Genomic DNA, 12000 nt, shown 5'->3' with positions numbered 1-12000 from the left:
AGAAATAGCAAACTAATTAGTAAAGTTAATATTTAATAAGATTAAGTATTAGTTAAATTATTAATTGAGTTTTTCGATTTATTATTCGAATTCGGAGAAGTAGTAAAGCTACATGATATAAACATTTACTGAAACATTATAAATGCAAAAAGATGATGCGACGGAATTTTTTCTAGTAGGGGTAGTAGTATACTGAACGAATTTGGTTATTCTTCAAATTTTAATAGAAATAGCAAACTAATTAGTAAAGTTAATATTTAATAAGATTAAGTATTAGTTAAATTATTAATTGAGTTTTTCGATTTATTATTCGAATTCGGAGAAGTAGTAAAGCTACATGATATAAACATTTACTGAAACATTATAAATGCAAAAAGATGATGGGACGAAATTTTTTCTAGTAGGGGTAGTAGTATACTGAACGCATTTGGTTATTCTTCAAATTTTAATAGAAATAGCAAACTAATTAGTAAAGTTAATATTTAATAAGATGAATTATTAGTTAAATTATTAATTGAGTTTTTCGATTTATTATTCGAATTCGGAGAAGTATTAAAGCTACATGATATAAACATTTACTGAAACATTATAAATGCAAAAAGATGATGCGACGGAATTTTTTCTAGTAGGGGTAGTAGTATACTGAACGAATTTGGTTATTCTTCAAATTTTAATAGAAATAGCAAACTAATTAGTAAAGTTAATATTTAATAAGATTAATTATTAGGTAAATTATTAATTGATTTTTTCGATTTATTATTCGAATTCGGAGAAGTATTAAAGCTACATGATATAAACATTTACTGAAACATTATAAATGCAAAAAGATGATGCGACAAATAATTCTCAAGTAATTCTTCGATGATGAAATTAATAATCATTGCTTTACTCTAATTTTATAAGCCATCGAATCCAACTTTACAACTAAATATAACTTTAATCTAACTTTAGATTCATGTTGCTTGCAATTTCTTGAGATTCTCTTTGAATTTCTGTATTTTGTCAAGTATCTTACAATTGTGTTTCGGGACAATCCATGTCTCCTCGCGAGATCTTGAAGCAAGACGCGGTGAAAGAGCCATAAATCTTATGAGTCACGAGTTGTGTGGGGAGTCGGGCCAAGGCAAACCCCATGGGTGCGCAAGCACGTGGTGCGAAGGAATTACGTTCACCCTCGTACGCAGGCATGCGCGCGTGGCGCCCTGCGTGCCGCTCATTCATGAGGGCACCTCCTCGACAGAGTTCTATCTCTCTTTCCTTAACGCGCTTGCTGTTGATTTTTCCCTGTATAAACACACGCGACCGTGTTATAATTAAAAATCTTTGCTTTCAGAAAGCAATAGTTACTTTTTATTGAGAAATCTAATTTAACTGTATCATAACGAATGTTAATTAAAATAAACAAAGATCTTTTTTTAATAATAAGCTTTTTGATGAATTTAATTTCGATATAAATGTTAATGCGCAAGCTAAAATTGTTTTCTGGCGCATCTTCTGTAAGTTTTGTAAGATCATTGCACAATAGAGAAAGTTTCTTGTAATTTTCAATTAAAAGTTATATACGTATTTATACAATCATTAATATATAAGTATATAAAGAAATTAAGATGTGTTTGATGTGAAAATGGAGAGAAAGATTTAAAGATTTCAAAAGCTAAGGGCTTGTAAGTCCGCTTTTACCCGTGTCAGCACGCCAAGTTTCTTTCTTTACCGTTTGATGGCGACACGTATATTAAGGGTATGATGCTTTTGAAATCGAATATTATTGTTAATATATAAAACAATAAATAAATCCAGATTGAGCACCAGGGACCAGTTTAACTGGGATTATAGTAATCGGATTCTAATTGATTTTCGGGAATAAAACATCGGTATTAAAACATATATTAAAAGAACAATTTTTATTAAGTTACATTTCTTCCATTAATTTCTTAATTAGAACTTTTATTAATATTATTATAATCGTTAACATCAAAAACTCTGAAATTATTTAAAAATCATTGCTGAAAGATCGCGTAGAAAAAGTATTTACAAAAATGTAAGTTTTCGTTCGCTCTCATCAGTGAAATACGTCAAGCTTGGCCGGAGCAATACAAGCAATTCTTGCATCGCACGCGATATTAAAAGCGATACCTTCCGATCAGGCCGGATTTTCCCGAAATTAATGACGTTTTCCGGACATCAAACACACCGCAAAACAGAATCGCGGGATCAGCTTCGATAGGAACGGTAGGGAATCGCTTTTGTATCAATTTTTTCGAGCACGTGAGCAATTCAACTGCTTATTCCACGTGGTTCACCACCCCTGCACGCGATGTTTTCCTACTTCCCTTTTAGCCTCGCTCGTCTCCCTTCGCAAACAGGTGGATTCGGGTTTCTTTCAAAGCCCGCTCGCGATCGTAATAAAAGCCACATGATGAAAGCGAGACGCGTGTAACATTCAATGAGGATGTTTATAATATTCAATCGTAAGTACTTTCTTTTCAGAGCATCGAATGAAAGTATCGATGCTCCGTTAATGAGAAGTCGTAGCCATACGACATGAGAAATTCTTGCTCGCAGCTTTTTTCGTGCTTTTTCTTTCAACCGGTCACGAATCCGGTCGTTAGTACGGATTAACAGGCGATACGGACGAACAAGATCTTGTTAAGTCGACTGCACGATGTAACCGAATCGTGATCGCTGATAATGGAGATAAATGTTTACGGTACGTGTAGCCGAAGTGGCTTAATTGGCGCAGCTCCGGCTCACTCGATGCAGCGTATCGCAACCGCACATTCTGACGTTTAAAGTATTGGGTTGTCCGGAAAGTTCGTGCCGATTTTTAATAGATGGCGTTGGAACATGTCTGAATATATCAATGTTATTGAAAACATACGATTTATATACATATGCTTAAAGGTGACATTTCAACGCATCTTTAGGAAAAAAGTTGTTTCAGATAAATTGATTCGTGTCAGTTTTGTACTCTTTTGAAGATGGAAGAAAACAAAGAACATTTTAGACACTTGATGCTTTTCTATTACCGGAAAGGCAAAAATGCCTCACAAGCAACAAATTCGATATGTTCTGTTTACGGAGAAGGCGCTTTAGCTGAAATAACCGTACGTAAGTGGTTCGCTAAGTTTAGAGCTGGTGATTTTAACTTTAAAGACCAAGAACGCTCGGGCAGACCCTCTACTACTGATGATGACCAAATCAAGACACTGATCGAGAATAACCCGCGCTACACGACACGTAAATTAGCAGAGATACTGAAAATATCGAAAACCACTGTCCACGATCATGTAGTGAAGCTTGGTTACGTAAGTCGCTATGATGTATGGGTTCCGCATAATTTGGCCGAAAAAATTTAATGGATCGCATTTCCATCTGCGACTCGCTGTACAAGCGCAACGAAAACGTACCATTTTTGAAGCAATTAGTGACGAGTGACAAAAAATGGATCATTTACAACAATGTAGAACGAAAAAGATCCTGGGGTAAGCGAAATGAACCAGCATTAACCACTCCGAAAGCCGGCCTTCATCCAAAAAAAGTCATGCTCCGTGTCTGGTGGGATTGGAAAGGAATCCTATATTATGAGCTCCTACCACACAACCAAACGATAAATGCAGATAAGTACTGCTCGCAACTGGACGAATTAAAGACAGCGATTCAGGAAAAACGTCCAGAATTAACTAATAAGAAGGGCGTCGTGTTCCATCAGAACAATGCCAGATCTCATGTTTCTTTGACTACCCGACAAAAATTGTTGGAGTTTGGCTGGGATGTGCCACCTCACCCACCGTATTCACCAGACATTGCACCTTCAGACTTTCACTTATTTAGGTCTGTGCAAAATTCTCTTAGCGGCAAGAACTTCAACTCTTTGATCGACATAAAAAACCACCTTGAGGAATTTTTCGCCGAGAAACCTAAGAAGTTCTGGGAGAATGGAATCTTCCAGTTGCGTGAAAGATGGACAAAGGTTGTGAAACAAAACGGTGCACACATAAGTCAATAAATATTTATCGACATAAAAAAATGTTGCCTTTGAATTTTCCTTCAAAATCGGCACGAACTTTCCGGACGACCCAATATTATACATTGATCTGCAAATATGTCAAATGATAATTAAGATCGATTAAATGTTTGTTTAGATATTCGATATATTTTATATATGAAATCCGCGATTAATTTAATTCGCAGAATTTGAAATGACATCGATTTTGAGTTTGAGTAATTTTGTGTGCACGGACATTGATAGGAGGCTCTCTTTTATGTACCAGAACTTCAGTTTCCTGTGGAAAAAATGATTCGCAATAATCCCGAAGCCAGTGACATAGCAATAACGCTTTTCGTGAGCCACCCTTCGCGGTGGATTCGATGAACGCGGTTCTTCATCTGCGAATTCTGTTATTTGCGAATCCTAAATCAGGTATCCGAAATTTTTTTCATTTATAGATAACGCAAGTAATTTTATAATATTTAAAATTCCTTTTTTTAACGCACTTAAAAATAATAGTGAATTATCTTTTTGACAAGAAATAAAATTTTAAATGTGCTTATAAATTATCAAAGAAATGTTTTAAATTGTTGCATAACTGTACACAACAAATGTAAGTTATACGATAATATAAAGCAGAGATATAATCGTTTCACTTATATTTTCTTCATTAATTTTTACGTAATCAGTCGAATCAAAACTCTTTTAAGGGACCGGGAACTAACTGAGAACCTCTGACCCAAAGGGCTAAGCCACAAGGCCCAGCTCGAACGCGCGCGGGCGCATTATTATATTGAATTCGTGGAAACGGAAAAGTAAGTCGGCGGGAAGACCGGAAAGCAAATGGAAAGCGAGGAGTCGCGGTGGCGTAAAGCCCGCCGGTGTGGCTTTATTAATTATTGCGACGACCCTTTGGCCGCCACCACTCGCCCGCCTCCCGCTAGTTCATCCATATGTGTGTTTGCTTGCGTACGGGGTTTCATATCGATTCGACTGGTTTCACTAATAAAGAGACATTATCTGCTCGGGCTTATGCGATATTAAGGACTTCATGGTTTTTTGGAGCCTCGGCGATTTTTGGCGGGTCGCGGTCTTTTTTGAAAATAATATCAATGATGTTGAAATAAATACAGAGTATAAATAAATAAAAAGATACCTTGATATGTATTTAATTTATAATTTATGTTTAATTTATAATTTATATGTATTTAATTTATAATTGATATTAAATTTAATTAATATTAATTCTTCATGTATTTATAAGAATTAAACAAAAGACATAAAAGTTTCAATTTAACTGATCAAAATAGGTCTTAACATTATAAATATGATTTTAATATATAATTATAACAATATACAATTATAATGATTAACGAACAGATTGACAACAATCTTGTGTAGAAAAATGTTATTTTTACATTCTAATATAACGTAATTTGATTCTTCTATTTATAATCTATAAATTATCTTTCTAAAATGCAGAACTCTTTATATACATATACAGAATAAGTTTGCTTATAAATTATTTCATAACAATTTTTCTTATAAATGCACTCTCTCTCTCTCATATCATTAATAATCTTTCGTGGAACTCTCCCGAGATAATGCAATTATGATATTTATTATATTGCTAGTCATCATTATATAGTTTCATATAAAGGAGGGTCCCTGGAGGAAATAAGAAATCACGGAATGACTTCGAGTGGACCACCCCTAACAAAAATATGCAATCGAAAATCGGCATGCGGGGATAGTTTATTTTCGGAGGGTTCGAAACATCAGACTATCGGTCGAGCGGGATCAAATTAAAATTCCATATAGCATAGCACCCCCTTGTGCTGAGTGACGCGTGCGTGTCTTCGTTATGACGGATATCTTTCTTTTCTTTCTCATCGTCCCTTCTGTGCTGCCCCAAGGGTTGTTCTTTCGAGTAATTGTAAGTCAGTGGGTGTCGGCGTTGGAAGGCAAACTTAGAATTATTTTCTCCATGAAATTTTGCAGTTGATCTGTACTTAGAAACGAAGAAACAATGTCGAAATAAGAAATTCAATTAATTAAATAAAGATAAAATGAGAAAAATTTCAATTTTCGCTGATTTTAAGATCAACTGTCGAAGATTCACAATCTGGGAGATTTGTACTTTTCTTACTTTCTGCAGCATATTTTCAGAATATAGCATTAACATCAAAGTCAGAATTGAACATTCTCTTGCAGCCTTTTATGGTAGTCTTATACAGTCATTATAAAATGTTCTCGCAGCACCCTCTGATCTACGGTTATTACGCGAGATATTTGACGCTGTTTCCCCTAAATTTCCCACCTGCACCCTTATCCTTCTTTGCCGGCGCGTCAGGATTACATTAATTAACATCACGCCCGAACCAGCTCGTTTCCTGGTATCATCCGGACGACAGGCCGCGCGTACTTATTAGTTAGCATGCATTCGAAATCTTCTGGTGCGTCGAGCACTCACCATAAATATGTAGATTCGTCCTGGCGTGGTTGCCAGAGGGTGGAAAGGGGGATCGGGGGGTGGTATTGTGTCGGCACTCGTCACGGTGTATCGAGGGTGGACTGCTTTTCGAAGGGTGGCGCGCGGTGTACCTTTTCCTTCATCACGGCGGCGCTTTTATAATATTCACCCCGCGTGTACACACGTCGGCACGGTGATTCCCTTCCTCCACTCTCCCTGGAACCTCCTTTATACCACGCTTAGTACGTCAAGGCTGAGAAATACCTCACCAACGATCGAGATATCGAGCCAGGAAGAGACTGCGTCTCTCGTCTTCTTATCGCCCAAGGATGTTGTCGGCATTTCTTTGTCGTCGCGCGACGCATTCGATCTTCGACCCCTTAAAAAGCACGGAGGTTCGGAGGAGGCGGGATATCGGCGGCTTTGGGGTGACTGGTTTGTACGCCGATGATTTTCCGATCGGCGATATGCGTTTTCGCATGCGAAGTAACCGCGATAAGGGAGTCGTCGGAAAGGTTCTGCTTTTGGTTGGCATAGTTTAGCTTTACATTACAATATTGATGCGTTAGATTATCAAAATAAAAACAAAAATGATAATATTTGATCTTTTGGGAAAATTTAGAATATATTGGGTTGGCCAAAAAGTAATTGCGTTTTTTTCCAATAGATGGACATACACGTCTTGAAATGTAACTAACTTCATTCTAAACCGCAAGTTCATTATGTAGGTTAACGACTCACGGTTCAAGCTTGTTTTAGAAAAAGAAAGTACGCGATTTCGTTAACAATTGTTTGTTTGCCGTCGATTTCAAAATGGAAAATCAAAAAGAACATTTTCCTCATATTTTGTTTTATTACTTCCGAAAAGGGAAAAACGCTGTGCAAGCTCATAAACAGTTATGTCATGTATATGGCGAAGATGCTTTAAAACTGCGGCAGTGTCAAAATTGGTTTACTAAATTTCGATCTGCAGATTTTAATGTGAAAGATGCACCACGCTCAGGAAGGCCAATCGAAATTGATGATGACAAAATAAAGGCACTGATCGATTCGAATCGGCGTTTAACGACACGAGAGATTGCTGAGAATCTTAACATATCGAAATCGAGTGTTGAAAAGCATTTAAAACGACTTGGATACATTAGTAAGCTCGATATTTGGGTAGCACATGAGCTCAAAGAAATTCATCTCACTAAGCGTATTGACATCTGCGATTCTCTTTTGAAACGTGAGGAAAATGATCGATTTTTGAAACGAATGATAACAGGCGACGAAAAATGGATCGTCTACAACAACGTCAAACGAAAAAGATCGTGATGAACCTGCTGAAAGCACTTGAAAAGCAGATATTCACCAAAGAAAGATTATGCTGTCAGTCTGGTGGGACTTTAAAGGTATTGTGTATTTTGAGCTGCTTGCGAGGAATCAAACCATTAATTCAGACGTATACTGCCGTCAACCGGATAAATTAAATGATGCCATCAAACAGAAACGTCGAGAATTGGTGAATCGCAAAGGTGTTGTGTTTCACCACGATAACGCTAGACCACGTACAAGTTTGGTCACTCGTGAAAAATTGTTGCAGCTTGGATGGGATGTGTTACCATGATGTTACCACATCCACCATATTCGCCAGACCTGGCACCATCAGATTACCATTCGTTTCGTTCTTTGCAAAACGCCTTGAATGGTAAAACCTTGACTGCTGATGAGGATATGAAATCGTTCTTGGAATAGTTTTTTGCTGAAAAAGATAAGAACTTTTTTGAACGCGGAATCATGAAGTTGCCTGAAAAATGGCAAAAGATAATCAAACAAAATGGACAATATTATTGTTCAATAAAGTTTTTGTTTCCCATGAAAAATTCGCCTTTTATTTATATAAAAAAAAACGCAATTACTTTTTGGCCAACCCAATAGCATGAAATCTTCAATTATGTAAGAAAGGAGACTTGCCTTTTGATGTTATCCTGATGTCTTAAATGAGTATTATAACGCTATTTATGACATTGCAACTACTTTTAGTTTACTACAAAATATCTCAATTTACAAAAATTAATAAAGACAATATATGATTAATCATATCATTTAAATTTAAACTTTAAAGTTTAAAAGTATGAAAATCGCATAGATTTTTTTCACATCATTTGTTGTTTCGCTTTTTCAAGGTTCTCTTTCTCTGGAAGGCCGCTTTTCGTAATTCACACACACCTGATTTTCATTAGTACTCAGCAATTAGCGACGGCAATCCAATTTTGCAGCTGGGCGTAAAAAGTCCTTGCATTTCCAAGTTAGGTAGCGCGGCATCACCACGCGCACCACGCTCGTAACTCGACTCCTCGCAAAATTTACGGCCGGCGTGCTGTGAGTGAAATAATCGTCAACCCCCTCGTCGCTTCGCAGTTGATCTAGTGTGTGTACAGAGTACTTTTGAAAGTTGAGACCTATAAAGCTTAATCGACTGATAAAGCACTCGAGAAACGTCACGTAGATTGCGTTTGAAAAATTGCAAGAAGTTTCATAAAAACGCGGAAATATATAATATTTTTTTCTAAGAAATATTTGCCAATAAAAAATAAATCATTGTTAGATAATAATTACGCAAAACTGATGAAATGATTTAGATAAGTTATTGGTAATTACAATAGTTTTCAAACGAAAAAGTGAAAAATGGAAATGTTATTTGTTCGTTTTTCACAAATTTAGAACTTATAAACTTTATTTCTCATAATTTAAAGGAGAAAAATATATATAAAAATTGTCAGCGTCATTTATTCCGTATCGCGTGGCGAGCAATGGGGAATCCAGGTGGCGAAGTAAGGGTACTAGACTCCCAGTACAACCGCAACGTGCGCCCGCGCACGCTCGTCGCCGCGGCGCGTCGCGTCGTCCTGCAGCAAACCAGATCGTCAGTCCTGCCGAGGATCCTTGCAAGGGTGCTCGCGTATCCATTCTTCAGTGTCGATCGGTTCGTCACTTCGGAGTTGATGAGTGAATATCAATGATTGACATCAAATGGAAATTTTTATGGAAAGTTAAGTGAAAGCTGGAATACCAAGTGTTTGTAAGGTGTAACAATGATTATTTGATTAAGTTTTTCTTACGTTCATTTCATTAATGTGTGCATCTTTAGTAGTTATGCAATGGAATGCTCATTTTATCGTTTCCTGTGGGTTGCAGTTGAAGTGTAGAGTGCATTAATGATTCGTAAATAGATTGTGCAATTTTTACTGATGATAAATTACAAAAATCTCATTAGTGACACATTTCTGAATTTCTATTAATTTTTTTATTAATAAATTAAATCTAAATCTAAACTGCTGTAAGAATAAACAAAGCTAAAAAAAACCAGAACAATTTCAAAACAGTTTTCTTCAATAAATCCAAAGATAAATTGGAAGTAAAGAAAGAGAAGAGAAAATTTATATATCATTAATAAATCATCCTTCAAAAAAAGATAAAAATTACATATCAACGTGATGAGATTTCAAAGCAGGCGCTTTGTCATCAATGGAAGTACGCCTACGTATTAAGACGAGATTCTCTGAGACTAGCCAAACCGGAAAAACCGAATGCGATTCTGCGAGAATCGTCATCAACGACTCGTCATTCTTCTGGACTCTCCGGAATCTTGTTCAAGATAGGTTGCGATATAGATTGCGATCCTGAAGAATCGCACTTCGAAAGATGAAAGAGGAACAATGTCGGGTCTCAAGACGCCCGCGGTCCACCCTCGCAGTGGCAACGGAACCAAGCCGAAGAGTCGAATCTGTCGACTGACACCCTCGCGATCCCTCACACCCTCTCTAGTGGGAAACACTCCGCGAAAATCCGCGGAAGTGGCCGAATCTTCGTCGTCGAGTCCCAGCAGATCGTCCACGTCGCCGCGTAGGACCTCCAGCGATCGAAAATCGCCCAGACGATACCTGGAGGAGCGTCAACAGGCGCATCAGAGTCCCAAGCGCTCGCCAAGAAGGTTCCTATCGTTCTTGGACGACGACTCGTGCCACGAAGAGATGGGACTTGGACTTAGGGTGTCGTCGACCTCGTCGACTTGCGTCGACGAAGGGCCCGGCATGTCCTTCCTGGAGTTCGAGACTCTGTACACTCTGGAAAAGCAGATGCTGATGCAATCGCAGTGTAATCAAGATCCGGTGATGGTTCAGCTGTTGGACAGCAAGTGCACGACGACAACGACAACGACGAGTGGATGGTTCGGTAGCGGAGGCAGAAGGGGTGTCTATACAGAGCTTCCGGATCCCATGCTGTGTCACCAGGTCGGAAGCACGTCGGCCGCACCTGTCCCCAGCTCGCAAGTGCCGACAGAAGGGTTTAGTTTTGCTCCCGGATGGTCCTTGAACGCGGACCATTTTTATCAGTGGCAACATCGCGGGAAGACAACACAGCAGGTAGTCAGGTTTTTGCTGATCTATTGTCTCGTGGTTGAGTTCCTTTCAACAAGGAACATCTTGCGTTGGAATCGGTCGATTTTAGAAACTATTAGGAGTGTGATTTAGTTTTGAGGGTTTTGCAACAGATGGCTGTAGTGTCAGTTTGTTCCAATAGCTGTTTCCGATAACTGTTGTTTCTTACAGTCTTGACATTATCCATGACATTTAGTAGCATTATAGCAATAGATGCAATAACAGTCGTGTTTATATCATCGTAAAAATGCAACTTCCGAAACAGCATTTTCCACATGCGTTGCTTTTGTTTTTTAATCAAAACAAAACTGCGGCTGACGGTTATAGAATTCTTGTCGAAACTTATGGTGATTCTGCCCCATCAATTAAGACGCGTGAATACTGGTTTAGACGCTTTAAAAGTGGTCATACTGATGTGAAGGACAAAGAACGCTCGGGACAACCAAGAAAGCTTGAAAACGCAGATTTGCAAGCATTATTGCACGAAAATCCAACACAATCCACTTCAGAATTTGCCAGAGCATTAAATGTTGATCGTACAACAGTTACCAAACATTTACATGAAATGGGAAAAATTCAGAAAGAAGGGAAATGGGTTCAACATCAATTATCGGAAAGTGCCATTGCGAACCGGTTGAACATTTGCATTTCGTTGATCGCCAGGCAAAAAAAGAAGAGTCTTTTGTCTCGGATTGTTACCGGGGATGAAAAGTGGATCTAGTTTGATAATCCGAAACGCAGAAAACATGGGTGGATCCAGGCGAACCATCAACATCCACTCCGAGACGCAATATTCACGGTTGAAAAGTAATGCTCTGTATTTGGTGGGATAGTGTACTATGAGCTGTTAAATCCGCACGAGACTGTCACGGCTGATCGTTATCGACACCAATTGTACAAGTCGAAGCAAGCATTGGACCAAAAACGACCACCAATTGCGAGTAAACGACGGAAAGTGATTCTTCTTCGTGACAACGCTCGACCTCACGTTGCGTTATCAGTGAAACAAACACTATTAGAGCTCGAATGGGAAGTCTTACCGCACCCCGCGTATTCTCCATGCGATTATTATTTGTTCCGGTCGATGCAACACGCTTTAGAGGATACACACTTTC

The 12000-nt window shown here is 38.1% G+C and overlaps 1 protein-coding gene across 1 annotated transcript in view; it reads left to right on the top strand.

Moving 5' to 3' along the window:
* Positions 1-8322: 8322 nt before the first annotated feature.
* LOC105286900 overlaps positions 8323-12000 on the top strand; it is a 107283-nt gene continuing 103605 nt past the window's right edge. The window contains exon 1 of the mRNA XM_026973083.1: positions 8323-10870. Within this exon, the coding sequence (XP_026828884.1) occupies positions 10163-10870 (708 nt within the window). The 5' untranslated portion in view covers positions 8323-10162. The remainder of the gene's footprint in view (positions 10871-12000) is intronic.

Source organism: Ooceraea biroi, chromosome 10 (genome assembly GCF_003672135.1).
Source record: "Ooceraea biroi isolate clonal line C1 chromosome 10, Obir_v5.4, whole genome shotgun sequence".
NCBI lineage: Eukaryota > Metazoa > Arthropoda > Insecta > Hymenoptera > Formicidae > Ooceraea > Ooceraea biroi.
The sequence above is the reverse complement of the archived record's forward strand: the minus strand, read 5'-3'. Positions and strand labels throughout refer to the sequence as shown.